The sequence below is a fragment of the Medicago sativa genome, chromosome 6 (genome assembly GCF_051527215.1).
Source record: "Medicago sativa cultivar Bolivia chromosome 6, Bolivia_mono, whole genome shotgun sequence".
Taxonomy (NCBI): Eukaryota; Viridiplantae; Streptophyta; class Magnoliopsida; order Fabales; family Fabaceae; genus Medicago; species Medicago sativa.
Window position 1 is genome coordinate 96,133,910 of NC_140754.1, and position 19,749 is coordinate 96,153,658.

The following is a 19,749-nucleotide window of genomic DNA, read 5'->3' on the forward strand; positions in this document are numbered from 1 at the left end:
AAAAAACACAGTTTTTGTGCCGTCTGAATGTCTACTTCCAGACAAAATTGCAATTTTTGTATTGTCCGAATGTATGTTTCTTGAATCATGTGTTATTTTTTTTCTCCTTTACTTTTTATACAAAACATTTGATAAGCCATTTTCTAAGAACCAAACCATTTATGAATTTCAAGCCACCTCATTTTTCGTCTGGTTTGACAATATATCATAATCAAAAATCAATGGTATGTAAAATTTGTATGAGGCAACTCTAGTATGAAAATGTTTAGACAAATGAAGGGTGCTTGCTGAAGATAAAATTGAAGGATTTTATCAACAAATTACAAAGGAAAAGAAGATGAAATAGAATGGATTGAGAAAAGGAACAAAAATTGGCAATGTCTCCTCTCTTTTGGTTTCTGTCACTGCTAGTCTGATGATCAAGTGGAAACATTTTGTTGAAGTTATTGAGGAAAAAAAATTGAAGAAAAAGTTATTGAAATATTAAATTTATGAAAACTTCCAATTTAATATTATTTTTTCCTGTTTTTCAGATATATGGACCATCTAAACATAATAATTATGGCTCCCAATCATTCCCTCGAATTTATGATGCTGCAAAAATGGCAAAAAATGTACATACTGCAAAATCATGGAGTCAAGGGCAACACGAAGTTTGGAGAGTCTCGAGAGTCATCAGATATGCCTCGTTGGTTCTTTCGGGTCAACTAACATGAATATCATCAATTCACTTGTATATTTTCCATCGATGATAACTATCATCATCTCCACGACAATAAATATGGTGGATGATGATAAATAAATCTTTCTTAACTTAAAATTTGAATCATTAGTTGCAAATTTGTTTCTTACATGCATGGGACAAGGCTGTCGCACTTGTAATGAGAAGCCGATATTCTGGTCCAATTTGAAGTTTCATGCAAGGATTCAATTTTCAGATTTTGTTCCTGGTTTCATGCAATCAAGATCTATCATTCACAGTATTATTAGAGAAATGATTGAAAGACCTCCCTCATACATTCATTTGAGCCAATCCATATTGATTTCTGAACATGCTCTGATATACATATAGATATCTTACAAAGCATCATCCAACACAGGAAGGAAGAGTAATATTAAAGAAACTAAAATTAATTATTATGAAACTAGGATGATCAAAAGAAAGAAAGAAAGCATTTGCTCACTACTAGAAAAATCAATTTTAGAGAGGGTACAAATCCCTCACTAAACTACCAGAATTCCCTCGCAAACTAATTTAGTGACGGATTTAGTGACGACCGGTAATCCCTTAAGAATTTTGGCCTTGCTAAATATTAGTGAGGGATTTTGGTTTCCGTCCCTAATTGATACGGATACAATCCCTCACTAAGTATATAAATCCGTCACTAAATATGAACCAGAAATGAGCTGAAATTTGGACAAATCCGTCAGTAATTAGTGAGGGATTCTTGTTCCTTCAAATCTTTAAGCATACGATAATATGATGCCAGTTCGGTGTCCTGTTGGTTTGGTTTAAAGAGTAATATAAAAGAAAGTAAAATTATTGCGAAACTAGGATAGGATCAAAAGAAAGAAAGAAAGCATTTGCTACAGAAAAACTTGCCTTGGAGTAAGCCATTTTTGCTTGCGCTTGTGAGAGAGCTGCATATATAATACAAAATAGTATAGTTAGTTAAATTGTGAATTTTTGGGGTAAAACAAAGGTGAGAAATGATCGAATTTCATTCGCCAAAAATCATGTTACACAAGAAAATCCATCCCCAATGCATAAGGTTTAAAACCCTAACCACCAACCCCAATCCCCAATTTTAAGAGAATGTTGAATGAATGAATATTTGAGCAATCAGATCAATAATTGCGTATTGATCCTTGAAATCACCAACGCAATTTTAACACCCTAACCCCCAAATTAAGAGATAGTGAAAATCAGAGAACCCTAACACACGATCACAATCACAGAATTGATTGAAAAACAAAATCAAAATCCACACACATACCTGCAATCGGAATGCAATCGGAGAGAAAGAGAGAGAACCTGCGATCGTAATCGTGAAATCGCAATCGCAGAGAAGAGAATGCGAGAGAATGTGAAAAATCGCAATCGCAATCGGAGAGAAGTGAATATGAAAGTGTTTGGTTATTTTGGGAGTGACCCTAATTTTTTATTTTTTTTGAAGGACTAATTTTCTTTTTTATTTGCAGATTTTTTGAATCAATTATATTAATTACTCGAGGCAAAATTTATATTATATCATATCATATTCATCGTCCCCGGTGAGCTTAACTCAGTTGGTAAGGACAGTGCATAATATATGCAAAGTTTGCAGTTCGAACACCACAAAAAAAAATATCATATACATCAATTATTAATAAGTCTTAGAAAAAATTTAATTTAATTTTTTTAGATTTTTTGAAAAATTAATATATCTAATCTATATTCTATATCATATAAATCAATTATTAATAAGTCTTAGAAAAATTTTAATTTGTTTTATCGATTTTTTTGAATAATTAATGTATCTAATCTATATTATATATCATATACATCAATTATTAATAAGTCTTGTGCTCCAAATGTCCAACATCCATTGCTGGCATTTCATTCTTGTTTTCTTGAATTCTTTTATGGGATATTAGTCACTTTAGTCCCTGAATAGGAAAGGAGTCGTCACTTTAGTCCCTGAATGCAGATAAATTGCAAAATAGTCCCTGAATATAGACTCTGTTAGTCAATTTAGTCTCTGAATGTAGACTCCGTTAGTCAATTTAGTCTCTGAATATAGACTCTGTTAGTCCCTTAGATTGACCAACAGAGTCTACATTCAGGGACTGTTTTGCCATTTCTTTGCGTTCAGGGACTAAAGTGACTACTTATTTCCCATTCAGGGACTAAAGTGACTAATTCCCCTTCTTTTATTTAGTAACTTTTGCAACTATTTGAAAATTTGTCATCTTAGACAAACCATATAGGGATGCATTTGGAGTAGTTGATCCTAATAGTGGCACTGCAACACTTTTTGGAAAAATTTTTCTTTCTGCCCCTATCACCAAAACAAATGATATGTCTGCCCCTAGTTCAAACTTATTGATACATATGCCCTTGTTCTCCAATTGATATGGCGAACATGAACTTTTTTTCCAATTTGTTCTACTTTTTGTAGGTGTTCTACAATTGATATGGCGAACATGCCATTTCTTTTTTTTTTTTTTTTTTTTTTGGTTCTCTCTTTGAAATGGCAAACATATCATAAATTTGTTTTTTTTTCCTTTGTTTTTTTTTTATCTTCACTACTATAAATACATCATTTCCCCTACAATAAAATGTTTCATTTTAATGTATCTTTGTTAAATGCTTGATAACAAAATCATTTTAGGTTGTTTATTTAAATTAAAGAAAGGTAGTTTTTTTAATTAAAAAAATCATAAAAGAAAAACAAAAACAAAAGTAAGGCCGTAAAAAAAATTGGAAAAAGATGGGCATGCTCGCCATTTTAATTGGCAACATGTAAAAATTAAATGAAAAAAAAATAACAATGGCTAGTTCGCCATTTCACATCAAGAACATAAAAGAAAAGAACTAAAAAAAAAACATGCTCGCCAATTCATTTCGCCAATTCATTTCAGATAAAGCCTGCAAGTTTGCCGGAAATGTTGAAAAATTGGTTATGTTCGCCAATTCAATTGGATAAGAGGGGCATTTGTATCAATAGTTTTCAACTAGGGGCAGACATATCAATTTTTTTGTGATAGGGGCAGGAAAAAAAATCTTCGGACTTTTTGAGGTAACAATCCCTTTGTTTGTAGACATGGTTTTTTTTTTTTTTTGAGGGAAACATGGTTTTGTTTTTTAGTATAGTTTTGATGCACTTTACCCGATAAATCAATGACAAATCATCTTATTTTTAAAGTATATCATCGAAGTCAAATATTTTTTCATAATCTGATAGCCATGAATCGTGATTGAGTCAATAAAAAATCTTTGTGTTGACCGTTCATGTCAATTGAATCTTTTTTTCCTTGTATTAATTATATGGTTTCTAAGGGAATGATGTCATGATAATCTAGAGTACGATCAGAATACAAGTATAGGCTAACTAAATATTGTTTCAGTCAAAATTCGAATTAGGTTCATCCGAACTATTTTAATTGAAGTTCATTAACCACTTAAGTATAATCATTTGGTTACAGCAATTAAATCCTTTTTGTATTCATGCCAAAACCAGTTAGGGGAAAAAAATTACATGTCACATGAAAATTCAGGTAGCTCAAAGACTAGGGAAGCTTCAGAAAAGAGGGTGGAAGCCTAGAAGAACAATAATCTTATGCAATTGGGATGCTGGGGAATATGGCGTAGGGGTATACATATTAGTGAGACCGAGAGAAGATTAAAATCAACATTGCATAGAAGAAACATTCAGTTTACTACTTTAATTTCAATTCAATAAATTAGTGAGTTATCAGTGACATTAAACTTTATAATATCTGTGTAATCTGAATATTCTCATAAACCATTTATCTAGAAGTTTGGAAGGTTAGGAGGTAGAGGATCAGATTATGCACCTTTTCTGCAGCATGTGGGAATTCCAGCAGCTGACGTAGCCTTTGGAAAAGGCAAAACACAGTTTATTCTTTTAATTATTGATCATTACACATCAATAATTTAATTTATGTAACACTACATGTCATTGTTTCGTAGAAGCAAGTCATTAATGATATTTTTTTTGTTAACCCTCCGGTTTCTACGGGTAAAGGGCCCTAGTAATTTCGTAGAAGCAAGTCATTAATGATATTTTTTTTGTTAACCCTCCGGTTTCTACGGGTAAAGGGCCCTAGTAATCTGAAGTTCGGCTGGGAGGTAACGTAAAGTATAAGAATTGTTTCCACCAGGAATCGTAATTTATGTCATTATTTCGTAGAAGCAAGTCATTAATGATATTTTTTTTGTTAATCCTCCGGTTTCTACGGGTAAAGGGCCCTAGTAATATGAAGTTTGGCTGGGAGGTAACGTAAAGTATAAGAATTGTTTCCACCAGGAATCGAACTTGGGTTCTTCCGAACAATTCATCCTACAGGAGCTCATTAACCACTTAAGCCCAATCACTTGGTTAGCAAATCATTAATGATTAATCATTAACAATATGAAAGAAATACAAATGTTAAAGGGCTTAAGTGTAATTATGATATTGGAAGTTGAGTTTTCAAGTGCCACTTATCTCATTCCCCTTAGGTACTTATAATTTCCAATTGTGGAAATTAAAATTCCATATGATTTTAAACAACAACTTCAAACATATTAGTTTTGGTAGTGTGTGGTATATCAAGTGTGAGTAAGAGTTTCATATTTGATAGTAGAAAATTGGAACATGTAAAAATCAATCATATACCTGAATGCTAGAGACAAAATAATATTACTCGAGAATATCCAAAAAAGTAAAAATCAATCATATATAGCTCTAGAGTCAATTTTGTCTCCTTCAATAGTCGAACCAAACATAGGATGTGCACAACAATAATCAAACTCAGGATTATATGCCAAGAGGCTAGATGTAACATATTGTCATCAATGAGCAGACATTAAAACCAAATTTATTTCACAAATGTTACAGGATACCCAGTACCATTCACAATATGATGATTTTGTCTGGATGAAAAAATTTGGTGATCCTATGTTTCAAAGACATGTTGCAGGTTAGTACATAAAATATTTTCACAGTTTGTTTCCTCTTTTCAAATATATATATTTATAGAGTTTAGTATTGATACAACGACAATGTAAATATGTTTACACCGTCAATCAATTACAACCAATATAGTATGAGAGACTTTTAAATAGTTTGAATTAAAGTCAAACATTTTTTAATAATTCAACGATTATAATTGGTTGATATGTGTAGATTTTTACACTGAAAGTGCATATCAATTAAACTTATCTATATGGGGAAAAAATGTTATCATGTTTTACTTACACCACTAATTGTTTATGTTGTGGAAAAAAGCTGCAAGTGTTTGGGGTTTACTTATACAAACATGGCAACTTTTACAGGAATTAAGCTTCATTCATTGAAATGCTAAAATAGCAACAAGCTAAATTCAGAAGGCATTAAGGCAGTAACGAAACAAAATCCAAGATCCTAAGAACCAAGCTAAATTCTTAAACATATTGTTATTATATACAAGACAGTCAACAACAGGACTTATTATCAATCAAGTCTCCAACACTATATTTCCCTCCTGCTTTGGAACTTGAGTAGTTGTCTTGGGTGTCTGCTCTGGAGCTTTAGCAGTTGTCTTGGGTGTCTGCTTTGGAGATTTAGCAGTTGTCTTGGTTCGAGGTCTAGCAGAAACTCTATGCAGTCGAACTTCAGCCGCTCTTTCAGCACGACGTTCAGCCTTTATTTCAGCACGACGTTTATCAATGAGATTACGAATCCACACCCCCACTCTCTCCTGCTGGTTTAGAGATTAATAATATTAATTAAAGAACTCAAATATGCACTAAAATTGTGAAACTTGAATCAAAAGCATTACATAATAATAATAATAATAATAATAATAATAATAATAATAATAATAATAAACTTGCCTGAGCTAGACGTCTATCGAGAGACACGGGAAAATCAATCTGATCCTTAATATCATCCTTCATATCTTTAAGCATACGATAATACGATGCCAGTGCGGTATCCTGTTGATTTGGTTTAAAGAAACTAAAATAACTGTGAAACTAGGATGATCAAAAGAAAGAAAGAAAGAAAAACTTGCCTTGGAGTAAGTCATTTTTGCTTGCGATTGTGAGAGAGCTGCATATATAATACAAAATAGTATAGTTAGTTAAATTGTGAATTTTTGGGGTAAAACAAAAATCATGTTACACAAGTTAGGTTACACCAGAAAATCCATCCCCATGCATGCATAAGGTTTAAAACCCTAACTCCCAAAGTAAGAGATAGTGAAAATCAGAGAACCCTAACCTAACACACGATCACAATCATAGAATTGATTGAAAAAGAAAATAAAAATATACACACATACCTGCAATCGGAGAGAAAGAGAGAGAACCTGAAAGAGTTTGGTTATCTGGGATTTTTATAACCGACCCTACCCTATTTTTTTTGTTTATAGATTTTTTTGAATCAATTATATTCTATATCAGATACATCAAATATTATCTCTCCAAAAAAAAAAAAGATACATCAATTATTAATAAGTTTTAGAAAAAATTTAATTTTTTTTTTTAGATTTTTTGAATAATTATTGTATTTGATCTATATTCTATATCATATACATCAATTATTAACAAGTCTTCGAGAGAAAAAATTAGATTTTTTAAATAACTGATGTATCTAATCTATATTATATATCAGATACATCAATTATTATTATTAATAAGTCATGTGCTCCAAATGTCTAGCATCCATATGGTGGCATTTCAGTCATTGCATTCTTGAAATCGTTTATTTAGTAGCTTTTGCAACTGTTTGAAAATTTGTCATCTTAGGCAAACCATTGGGATCCTTATTATGGAACAATTTTTGGAGTGGCTCAATGTGAAAAAGATTCTCTAACGTGTAAAATAATTGAAATGTGATTATTCAGGAAATAGAAGCATGCAAAGGTTGGAAAACATGGAAAATGGACCCCTCGAAAGTGATAGAACTTAATGATAGACTTATGATGACTGAGCGTGCATTCACTGAGAAAGATGGTCTCTTAGGAATACTTTGGTATAAGCATTTGGTAAGTCTATTTTTCTTGAGGAATTTTCCTACTTTTGAAAGCTTTTCATAAGCGCGCATCGGAAAAAATACAGTAGCCGACTAAATGTGTACTTTCAGGCAAAAAAACACAGTTTTTGTGCCGTCTGAATGTCTACTTCCAGACAAAATTGCAATTTTTGTGTTGTCCGAATGTATGTTTCTTGAATCATGTGTTATTTTTTTCTCCTTTACTTTTTATACAAAACATTTGATAAGCCATTTTCTAAGAACCAAACCATTTATGAATTTCAAGCCACCTCATTTTTCGTCTGGTTTGACAATATATCATAATCAAAAATCAATGGTATGTAAAATTTGTATGAGGCAACTCTAGTATGAAAATTTGTGAAAAAATTTCAGCTGTTTTTGGATTTATTTTGGTTGTTAGATATATTTTGAGACTTATTTTATGCTTTTGGGTTTATCTTGATTGCTGAGTTTATTTATTTTGAGACTTATTTTATAATTTGTTTTATGTTGCGCATTTGCCTTATTTTGCTATTAGTTTTTTTTTTTGAAGAAAGAAAGCTATTAGTTATGATGTTGAATTCGACAATGATAATTATCTTGTTTTTCACAAATTTACTTGCTACCTATTCTTTTATATTTTTTTACGATCAAAGCAACCTAGTATTTTTGTAACAATTAAGTTGTAAAAAAATTAAAAAAAAAAAGTTTTTGTATGGCGGGCCGGCCCGCCAACTCGCAAGCCCGCCACAAAACGGGGCGGGGTTAGATTTTAGACTCGGTCACAAAATTTGACTCGGCTCGTCTCGTCTCATTTTTAGCGGGCTTAGACGGGGCGGGCCTAAATGGGGCGGGCCGGCCCGCTTTGCCACTTGGTTCTTTCGGGTCAACTAACATGAATATCAATTCACTTGTAGACAATATTTTCCATTGATAATAACTTACATCTCCACAACAATAAGCATGATGAATGATAAAGAAATTTTTCATAACTTGCAATTTGAATGAGTAGTTGCAAATTTGTTTCTTACAAGCATATGGGACATGTCACACTTGTAATGAGAAGCCGATATTCCGGTCCAATTTGGTGTTTTTTTTTTCCAACATATTTGTAACACTGAGTATTACAAATCTAAAAAATCTGCAAGGATTCAATTTTCAGATTTTGTTCCTAGTTTCATACAATCAAAGATCTATCATTCATATTATTATTAGAGAAATGATTGAAAGACCTCCCTCATACATTCATTTGAGCAAATCCATATTGATTTCTGAACATGCTCTGATATACATATAGATATCTTACAAAGCATCCAACACAGGAAGAAAAAAAAAAATGGGCCATGGATGGATGAGAATTTGAAATAGAAGAAAGGAAGAGTGGATCGAAAACAGATAACATTATTTGATCTTTAAATGACATTTGTTTGACAGTACTAAATTAATGACAGTAATTTGACATATAATTTGCCCTGTATTAATGGACAGTAGGAACCCATAACTTCTCTTATTTGATCTTTAAATCACAGTAGTTTGACAGTACTAAATTAATGGCTCATCGATATCCATGTAAATACATTGGAGCAGTAAATAATAGTCTGGAAAACTTAATTGTTGATAACATTATTGAAGAAATAAATTCAACAGACTGTAATCTTCATCTCATATTTGAGAAATTCTGAAAGACACTATCTAACGCCACTTTTACTGATACTCATCACTGCAGTTGAAAGTGATATACAAGCCTACAGCTGAAAGCAGGTATTGGCAGACTTATAATCCAAGATTCGAGAGAAACTTATAATCTCGTTTAATATTTACATGATACGGTCAAGGGTAATTAACTAACTGGAGCCACAAGACTCAGAACATCTAACAAAAACTGGTAAATGCCCTCAAGACAATTCATCAGGCCAACCAAGACGACACCTTCAAAAACTTTGTGCTTTATCTAAAAATATATTATTTAAAATAATAATAATCTTACAGACTACTGACACCGTCACGTCAACATTCAAAGCTTAACAAATTTATCTAATTCTCATTAATAATACCTGCTGTACAAATCAAGTGTATGCCAAAAATTTGGTTAGATCCTATAACTTACTTTATGTACAGTTCTACTAGCTATCAGGAATTGCTAATTATGTACAACAATGCCGAAATGAACTTTAGTAATTTACTTCCAAACCTTGATGGCCCCATCTCTACCACTTGAGAGTAGAAGTCTCTGATTTAACTTAACTGAAGCCACAGACACGATAGAATCACGATGACAACCGGCGGAATCAGTGGCGGCAGCTGCGAGAATTGCCTTTGGTGTCAGCTTGGTTGCAAGAGGCCGTCTCTTTGTCTCCTGTTTATAAGAGTAAAATGTCAAATTTTTGCTGCCTATATTTTAAACAAATTGGAAGTTTTTGAGGAGAAACAAGTAATATCCAACAGCATTTAGATGGTACAGTAAGTTGACTAGTAAAAGTAAAACAATCACTGGACTGGAAAAAGTAGGAGATTTTGGTCATTGGAAAACACTGGACTGGAAAAAGTACAGATTCTTATCGAACATTGATTCATAAATTACCTGTACAACTTGCACTCCAAAACTAGATTTTGTTTCATAAAAATCATCATTTCCAACTCCTTTAAGGTTTCGTCCACAAATGCAGTAGCTTTTGTCAGGACTGCAAACAGAAACAGGACATAAATAAATTCAATTAGACTATTTTCACAAGAAAAACAAGTAACCGAGATTGAAGTTCAACACAAGACCTGTAATGATCCCATCGACGTATCTTCAAATCAGTGCCCCCAGTCAATAAATCACCCCCTGGTAAGGGAAGCAATGTGCGAATACCAGGAAGACGAGGAGGAGGTTCATTTAGCTCATCAACTCTGTACTTGCGATTAACATTTCTTCTTGGATCTGACTGAGCTGGCTTACTTGAAGGTTTGGCCAAGGCCCAAGGCATATCGGACATTTCTGCATCACTGTCATAATTGGCCGTCCTCAGTACCTGTTCGTACAAGAAAATAATCAGACTACTATAAATATGAAGTAATGAAAATCAATGTATTTCATGTGATTCAACATAGTTATGAGCAATTTGGCAGGAGGTTCATATCATAAACATCATCAAACCAGCTCATGTTAAATTATAATTTATACAACACTTTAGGTACTTAAATAAAAACAAAAGGTGGTAAACGTCAGCAGAAACCCATATCTTCTCTTGATAAATAGAAATTTGAATTTAGACAGTATATTTGATAGAACTAGCTCTTGTTCTGGCACATATTGCTCTCATTTTCTATAAACAGTTACAAATATCCCATACCTGGTGGCAGCTGGCATTCTCTGCATTCCAAAGAGAAACTTCATTGCAACCCGCGGCCACATAAACAAGGGGCCTAGTGGTTGAGGACAGAGAAGCATTTGGAGGAGGAAGGAAGAGACAAATCTTTTCTATTGGACAGGCAAGAGAATACTTCCAAGAGTTTACAGGCACAAGAAATCTCAGATCCCAAAGTGTAATTACACCCCTGGACGACCCTGATACAAACCAGTTGGAGCAAGGCCCTGATGCTAGGGACAAGGCGTAGCCCTCATCAGGAGTAGCTTTTAATGTCCAAGAATTGGAATTTGACCTCGTATCCCATAGATGAATGCCACAGTTCTGGGTGCTATACATAACGCTGTTATTATCCATGGGGCAATTTAAAAGGCCAAGTATTGCACCTTCTTTGGTATCCTTCTTTGTGACATCAGCAATACCAGAATACTTCTCAACAACATTTCCTAGACCTCTAGAGATATGATCAACAGAAAACATATGAATAAATCCATCAGATGCTCCAACTATCACTTGTGCTGAACCTGGAAGCATTGCTACACATAACGCATGGCTTCCCTCCAGGTGATAAGTTAGCTTTGACCTGAAGGAAATGTCTTTTTCCAGCTTTTTGGAATCCCAAATCTTGACTGTTGAGTCATCAGATGCACTCACAAAAAAGCTATTGTCAGAAGAAACAGCTATGTCGCTGACAGCTGAACGATGCTCCTGGAGGTGTGCAACCAACACCCCACGCGGCCTCCAACCAGAATCAGGGATGGATGTCCGAGCAAAAGATTGAAATCCTGATAAATCAGCTTGGGTAGTAGCATCTTCTAGTGAAATTGATGTACCTTTATTATTAGAAGAGAGTCCCACATCTTGAAATGTGCTATTGAGAAAGGCTGTCTCATTTTCCTTAGGATCTGGTTCATGTACCACTCGGTGGAACTGTTTAGAACCATTGCTGATGCTAAAAGAACCTGAAAAAAGTTTTGGTGATGGAACTGAATTGGCTAAATTAAAGGACTTGCTAAGTGGATTAACCCAGGACATTGCAGATGAACTAACACCCAGAGAATTCATTTGTAATGGAGAATCAGAAGCTGCAGGAGGTATTCCCATTCCTCTCCTGTCCACACTGAAGGAGTATAAAGGTATGCCTTCTGATGGCTTGTCATATGTCAAACTGTTCGCACCACTAAAGGTTGGTGACATAAATCCTGAAAACTGTAACTTCTCCGAGAACTGCGGATCACGTTGTCCCAACATGTTGCTATCATTATGCATAAAGGCCCCCATATCTCTAAATTTAGACTCAGCTTTGTCACTATCAGTTAGCCCTGGCTGTTGGATGCCAGTTCCAACAATTTGTTGAGCCCCAGAACCCTGTTGCTTTTCAGCCCAGCTCTTCAATGAGTCCAACTCATCAATTCCTTTTTTTAGTAAATCCATTTCCCATATTTTAGACTGTGATGAACTATACCATATCTTTCTCTGTCTTTCTAACATGTCCGAGCTTCTGGAGTTCTCCAAGACTTCATAGAAAACCTGTCTTGAGACAGGAGGTTTTAAACATGACAAAAGAGCTTTCTCTGAAGCAAGAGATACAGGTTGTCTACGAAGGAAAGGGCGTATAACAGGAGCAAGGAAAACATATGAATCCACTGCACCCAGGCTCTCACTACTAGCAGCAATGAAAGACACAACTGATCTTCGTACCCATTCACTAGGATAACACAATAAAGCAAAGGCGCGTTCTATCATTTGAAGCAATATCCTCTTCCGGAAGAACCCATTTTTGCATAGAATAGCCAAACATTCTAAGGCTCTAACAATGACAGCTTCTGTCATGTCACTTAAAGCTTGCTCAATGTAAGGTAATAGATATTCTTCTACACTTCTTTGTCCCACAAAAAAACAAACATAAACAATCTTCTCATAGAATACCGTCCTTAATTGCTCATCTCGATCATTTAAGAAGGCGGGAAGGATAGGTAAGAGAGTGTCATTACTCTGTCTCACACCAAAAAAGTAGCAAAGTTTACCGATGTCCTGAAGAAGCGCTCTCCTAATATTTGGCGTTTGCTTTGGACCCATGACAAGTTCTTGAACAACCTCTGCAATTGATTTCCTCAGCTGCAGAAGCTGGACATCACTATTTATCATCATTCTCCCTGAGGTCTGGGTGGATGATGTAAATGGCTTCTGTGGCAAACTCAGTTCATCAAGGACACCTGCCTCACTCAAGCTTATTGAGTGTATCAAGAATCCATAAGCAGTGAGCGCAAGCTTAGCTATGTTGCTGGCATAACATATCCTCACACTTTCCTCAGGATCATCAGGAAGCATAGAAAGCATAGGAAAAATATACTCGGGAAATATCTTTGCATCACTAGGAGGAAAATCCCGCACTATGGGCAGAATGTCACACAAAGTCTCCAAAGCAGCGCAACGCACAATTGCTGCTGGATCAGAAAGCATTGCAATCACGTATGGAATAACACGCTGCAAACGGTCTTCATCATCAATATATAGGGCAGAAGCCTTCAACAAGAGTACAGCTGCCCTCCTTAGGTGAGGCAACTTGACATTGCGTATGCAGGAGCAGAGCAAAGAAGTTATCAAAACCATGCCTTCACATCTCATACTATCCTTTGGTAATGGTAGAAAGGGCGTTCCAAATGTATCCGACTGACTATCATAATCGGACATCAATGAATTTAAGTCTTTCATAGTAATACTTTTCAAAAAGGGATGATCGTTTCCTCGAAATGCATTTGATATAGATTGAAGCAGCTCACCAGGAGACTGCAAACTTTTTAGATTTTCAGGAAAGGTTGAATTCTGTGCATTTCCTATTCCTTGCTGAGGACCAGCTGGACTCTTATTATTATTTTTAGCATCCCTCAGTAAGCTATTAATATCACCAAGAAGTTCATACTGATCATGAACTAAGCCTTTGCCTATGTCCTCTCTTTTCCTTCGTGAGTCCATGAAACTCGCGCTTTCTTTGGCAACCATCTCTTCCAAAAGTTCTCCAGAGGTAACACCTGCATCGTCGGATGACTGCTTGTTCATCATTTGTTTAAGTATCTCCTGGAAAGCACTCTGGCATAGTAAAACCTGCATAGATTGTTCCCACAGAATCAAGGTAAAATAAGCAAGTTACAGAAAACATCAAATAATCAATGCACAGAAAATATATTTCGGTAAACAAATATACCCTCATATCAGAATGGAGAGGACTCCAGCAACGGTAAAAATCATGCAGAAATGGTGAAAAATAGGTAGGGAATACAACTCCAGCGTATTCCTTTAGATACATTTCAGCAGAAAATCGAGACTCTGGTTCTAACTGAATCATGTGCTGAATCATCTTGCGGATTCCGATATCTGGTATCTGCACCCATAAAGAATGAAGTATTTAAAATATTAAAAACTGAGTCATGAGTATGCCCAGGTGGGTATAACCCCTTACTGATGGGACCGTGTGGGAGCACGAAATAAGACACAAACACACAAATAGAGTACTTTTTCAAGATGTTGACTTGGATCATGTTGCCCTCTGCGATAAGCAAGAAGTTGAGACAGTTCAAATAGTGGTTGACCCTCGAGGAAAAGTTCCGCAATTACACACCTGAGGAAGTAAAATGATATTTGTACCTTAGCAAGAAGGAACACAGTAAAAATAAAACAATAATAAAAAACATTATGTCTGCATGACCACACTGGTTGCTTTTCAATAAAGTAAATCTAGAGACTTCAGGTTCGACAAAAATTTATATGACAATCAACTCGACAGCAAACTAAACATCACCACTACCTCACCATAATTACACAATATGATGCATTGCAGATTATATTACTACAATAACAAATACACAGCAATTTATTTTTCTCCATTGTTAAGTCAGTTAATTAAATTTCGTGCACATAAGTATTTGTAAACATGGTTGAAAAACAACATATTCAGCAAGATAAAGATTCTTGGAGCAACAAATGCTCACCCGACAGCAAATAAATCCATAGATGGCTTTAGGGGGGAATCTTGTGCCACCTGCATCTCCCCTCCATTTTCATAAAATCTCTGGTAGGACACAGCCCCAAAAAATGATGAGTAGAGAGTTAGAAATATAATATTGTTCTGTAAAAACAGTATTGACCAGCAAGGTAGCACTTAAGCAGTGACACACTGGAAGGATTAATGTCTTGAGCCACTAATTGCATTTTTTATTTGAGCAATACCAGGGGCACTCTCTTTTCAATATTCTCACACATTCTCTCTAATTGGATTAAATTAATGTATGGTATGTCCCACCACTTTAAGTGTAAACCCATTTCCCAAGTGTGGGATCCACCTTGATTTAAGCCAATAAGAGAGTGTGTTAGAGTGTTGAAAAGAGAGTGTTGCTAGCACTACTCTTTTTATTTTGAACAAAGTACAGAAAAAAAATGTGCTCTCTATTGTTGCCATAAAGTTCAAAATTGTTAAATAGGCTGTCTGAGAACATGACGGATTTTTTGTTAACCTTGGTTTCTAACCTAAAGCACAGATGACTAGTATTTCTAAACATGTAAAACCAAAACTTAATAACCAGTAGAGTCCTAGTTTAATCAAGTAATCAGGGCCACTTAATTAATTCACAATTTAAATAAGCCTCTAAACAGATAATTTCCTGGTACACATTTCACTAGCGTCTTTATACTAAAATTCAAATCAAATAATAAAAGTAAATAGAAAACCCAGCAATATTGTACGCAATAGTTTCATAAGATGACTTGTAGAGTCCTAGTTTAATCAAGTCATCAGGGCCACTTGATTAATTCACAATTTAAATAAGCCTCTAAACAGATAATTTCCTGGTACACATTTCACTAGCGTCTTTATACTAAAATTCAAATCAAATAATAAAAGTAAATAGAAAACCCAGCAAATATTGTATGCAATAGTTTCATAAGATGACTTGTAGGAAACTTCTAACTCAATAATAGCACAAAAGCATCTTGGCTGAGCCAACCAATTGAAATAAGACAGACAATATAAAAAGTCAAATAGATATAAAAAGAAAATGATCCAACCTCAGGCGCCAGATAACAGAGTCTTCTTCCACCCGTGTCAAAGAAAAAGGAGAAATCGGATGGGTCATCATACGGAATGTAAGTAGGTTTGAAAGATGCAAAGTCAGCAAGGTAAAGCCAATTTGAGGATGTAATTAGCACATTTTCACACTTGATATCACCTTCAAAAAAAGAATGCAAATTTACAAAACTAACATCAATGTAATGTCAATCAACCCATGATAAGAGAAAATACAATCAGAAACTAATAGATCCTTCTCCACTGCACTCTCTCTTTTCTAATTGTGTATGTCTTTAAAAGCTTAAGTTTCAATCAAAGCAAGACTTACCATGACACACTCCCTTCTCGTGGCTCTGTTTTACAGCTAAAAGCAACTGCGTATAACCCCAAACCGAAAAAGAAAAAATAGTCAACAACAATACAAAACATTAATATGCAAAAAAAAAAAAAAAAAATTAAGTGGACAAGTGACAAATACCTGAAAAGCCAACCATTTCTTCTCAACGAAACTAAGAAAAGGTCGAGTGCTTAGTCGATCATGCAAATTATGGAAGAAATATTGCCTCAAAAGATAAGCTGCTTTATCTGTTTCTTGCCAAAACTGCAAAATCACAGACACTGCCACATGAGTAATTTAAAGTAGATACAAAAGAAGATCTAAAAAAGGTAAAAATAAATATCAGAACATCATCAAGCCTTTTAAGTAACCAAATCAATGTTGTCAAATCACTGGTAACGGAATATTAAAATTTTGCTACCCAATAGTACTATAGCGTCATGATAGCAGCTATTTGACAACATTTTGTAGTAAAAAGCGGATTGCGGAACAATAGTGGTTTGTTCAAATTCCACTACGCTATAGTGGGATAGCGCCGATATAGCTGCTATTCAACAACGCTGAACCAAATATGGTAATTGGAAATTCCCTCAAACTACATACACCATTAAAATCAAATAGGCTTAAAGTTCAGTTAGGAAACACAGCACAGCCACAATGCCAACTTAAAAATCAAAATTAAAACAGGAAAAACAACAGCAGAATATCCGCAAGTCTTTTCAGTAACAAAACACAGTATTCGAAATTCCCTCAAACTACAAAACAGTGCCTCATTCAAAACTTAAGCCATTAAAATCAAATTAACTCAGCAATAAGTGTGGAAACAGAGTGCAACCACAATTTCAACTCAAAAATCTAAACAACTAAAAAATAGCAGAGTATCAACAAGTCCTTTCAGTACCAAACACAGTAATCATAATTATCTTAAACAATGACGTCTCATTCAAATTTTAATCTATTAGTATAAAAAATGACTCAGCAATCAGTTAGGAAATAGCACAACCACAATTTCTACACTAAAATCAAAACAAGCAAGAAATAGCAAAATATCAATAAATCTTTTCAGTAACCATGCATAGTGATTAAAATTCCCTCAGACTACAAACAAAGTTTCATTCAAATTTCAAGCCGTTAAAATCAAATTTACTCAGCATTCAGCAAGTAAACACATCAAAATCACAATTTCAATTCAAAAATTAAAAACAATTGCTTCCACTTTTGGAGGAACCAAAATTGATTCTAGAGATTTAGAATCAATTTTGACATGTTTGGTTTCTCTCGAGCATAGTTGATTTTGCCTCCATAGTTGATTCTAACTTGAAGCTAGAAATTTGAGTTTTTTATTCTAGAATTGATTACACTCAAGTTTAGTATTTGTTTCACTTTTACATGAATGCATCAAACATAAACCAATTTACCTTCAGCTAACTTTTAAACGGAATCAATTTTATAGATTCACTCAATCAATTTTTGTCACGCAGAACCCAACACACGCTAAAAGAGCAAAATATCAACAAGTCCATTAAGTAACCAAAAACAATAAAATCCTAATTAGTTCAACACTTCTTAAAAGCCTAATCAACTCAAACCACAAAATAACTTCTCATTCAAATTTTAATCCAAAATCAAAATCAAACTAACTCAACAACAATCAAGCCTTATCCCACTAAGTGAGGTTGGTCGCATGGATCAAATGACGCCATAATGTTCTACCATGTACCATATTTCTATCCAACTCATTAATCTCTAGGTCTTTTTTAATAGTTTCTCTTATAGTTTTTCTAGGTCTTCATATGCCTCTAGTGATTTGACGACACGCCATCTAATCTACTCTATTTACTACAAAATCTACAGGTCCTCTGCTACATGCCCAAACCACCTAAGTTTAGTTTCCACCATCAACACTAAGCATATATTAACACACCGCAACCACAATTTTCAGCTAGAAAAATCAAAATCCAAAATTTCAACTCAACAATCAAAATCAAAACAGCAAAATATCAACAACTACATTTAGTAACCAAAAACACTCAAATTCTAATTAGCGCAAACAACAAAATAACATCTCATTCAAACTTCAATCCAAAATCAAATTAATCTAAAAAATCTAAATCCAAAATAGAAATAGGTGAACCTTGAACCTGAGAAGCTGTTTTTAGTAGCTTCTCGGAAAATAATTTTATATTAAAAAAATTATTTCATTTAGGTAGACAAACGCAAAACAGTTTTTGCTTTTCATAAAAATCTCTACATTACGTATCAAAGTCACTCTTTTTATAATCCGTACCAAAGGGACCCTAAATTATTAAGCAACAAAGTCACTTTTTCTATAATCTTATCCCAACTCTCTATCTAATGTAGTCATTTATAACCCTATCACATCTAGTCTTACCACACATCCAACACAATATCTTCATCTCTGCTACGCTTAATTTATTTTCGTGTAGATTCTTTACAACATCGCTAGTCTTACCGCGGTCCGATAAACTTTTCTCTTCAACTTGAGTGGTACTCTACATAATCAATTCACTCTACATAAAAAAAATCCCCTTCTACATAATCAATTCACTCAAAATCAATTTTTGTCAGAGCCAAACACATAGTAAAAAAACAAAATATCAACAACTCCATTAAGTAACTAAAATCAATAAAATCCTAATTAGCTCAAACTACAACATAACTTCTAATTCAAATTTCAATCCAAAATCAAAATCAAAATCTAATTAACTCAACAATAAGCTAAAATCAAAATCCAAACTAGAAGAAAGTGAAATTCAAACCTGAAAAGGCCAAACATGAGGATGATCAATACTACTAAAAATCTCCTTAATCATCGAAATCCTCCGTTCATACTCGGAAAGATTAATAGAATCACCGCGTTTGAAATAAACCTTAACAAGAACCAAACCTTCATCATGCTTACACTGAATCGATTTGAAGAATCGACCGCGTCCAAGAACTTCTTTCAGAACCAAATTATACGTTGATGGTAACTCGTGCAGGTAATACTCCGACGCTGATACTTGCGTCGTTCGTGCGATTTTGTTCCCCATCGAGATTATGGATGGATTATTTGCAGAATCGCTTTTTTGTGATGTTGCTTCGATGCTTTTTGAACACGTTCATTTGAAATGTGTTTGGGAATTAGTTAGAAACGTGATTCTTTCTTTCAAAATCGATTATAGTTTAAGCTAGCTTTTGCGTTTGCTAAGTTCATTTTGGTGCTTTACAGATTTACCCTCGTGTTCATGTGCTGCGTTTTTTTGCACTAAAATA

At 34.3% G+C, this 19,749-nt stretch overlaps 2 protein-coding genes and 1 long non-coding RNA gene across 5 annotated transcripts; all 3 read right to left on the reverse strand.

Annotated features, from left to right (window-relative positions):
* Positions 1-363: 363 nt before the first annotated feature.
* On the reverse strand, positions 364-2,163 carry LOC146918569 (uncharacterized). The gene is made up of 3 exons (XR_015016268.1): positions 1,998-2,163; positions 1,592-1,641; positions 364-1,183 (listed from the first exon to the last, which is right to left on the reverse strand). It is a non-coding gene; the product is annotated as an uncharacterized LOC146918569 (long non-coding RNA).
* A 3,872-nt stretch (positions 2,164-6,035) lies between these two features.
* Positions 6,036-6,897, reverse strand: LOC146918570 (uncharacterized). Of its 2 annotated transcripts, none has more exons than XM_085720221.1 (3): positions 6,763-6,897; positions 6,584-6,685; positions 6,036-6,447 (listed from the first exon to the last, which is right to left on the reverse strand). In XM_085720221.1, exons 1-3 carry the CDS (start codon positions 6,775-6,777, stop codon positions 6,205-6,207), a joined length of 360 nt encoding a protein of 119 aa, XP_085576347.1. In that variant the 5' UTR covers positions 6,778-6,897; the 3' UTR covers positions 6,036-6,204. The 2 variants fall into 2 exon arrangements, with proteins under 2 accessions (XP_085576347.1, XP_085576346.1); XM_085720220.1 differs by having other exon boundaries at positions 6,036-6,450.
* Positions 6,898-9,663: 2,766 nt separating this feature from the next.
* VPS15 (protein kinase family protein / WD-40 repeat family protein) lies at positions 9,664-19,631 on the reverse strand. Of its 2 annotated transcripts, XM_085720195.1 has the most exons (11): positions 19,254-19,631; positions 16,615-16,737; positions 16,465-16,510; positions 16,136-16,296; positions 15,064-15,143; positions 14,588-14,693; positions 14,280-14,456; positions 11,060-14,179; positions 10,494-10,738; positions 10,306-10,405; positions 9,664-10,080 (listed from the first exon to the last, which is right to left on the reverse strand). In XM_085720195.1, exons 1-11 carry the CDS (start codon positions 19,524-19,526, stop codon positions 9,904-9,906), a joined length of 4,608 nt encoding a protein of 1,535 aa, XP_085576321.1. In that variant the 5' UTR covers positions 19,527-19,631; the 3' UTR covers positions 9,664-9,903. The 2 variants fall into 2 exon arrangements, with proteins under 2 accessions (XP_085576321.1, XP_085576322.1); XM_085720196.1 differs by lacking the exon at positions 15,064-15,143.
* Between the last annotated feature and the right edge of the window lie 118 nt (positions 19,632-19,749).

What these genes read in the sequence shown, in the direction of transcription:
- LOC146918570 (XM_085720220.1), bottom strand. An exon ending in TCGATAGACGTCTAGCTCAG is followed by an intron (nt 6,451 to 6,583) that starts GCAAGTTTATTA and finishes TCTCTAAACCAG; the next exon opens with CAGGAGAGAGTGGGGGTGTG.
- VPS15 (XM_085720195.1), bottom strand. Translation starts at nt 19,526, where the DNA reads ATGGGGAACAAAATCGCACGAACGACGCAAGTATCAGCGTCGGAGTAT. An exon ending in CTCATGTTTGGCCTTTTCAG is followed by an intron (nt 16,738 to 19,253) that starts GTTTGAATTTCA and finishes GTGATTTTGCAG; the next exon opens with TTTTGGCAAGAAACAGATAA. An exon ending in CGTCGATGGGATCATTACAG is followed by an intron (nt 10,406 to 10,493) that starts GTCTTGTGTTGA and finishes TTCTGTTTGCAG; the next exon opens with TCCTGACAAAAGCTACTGCA.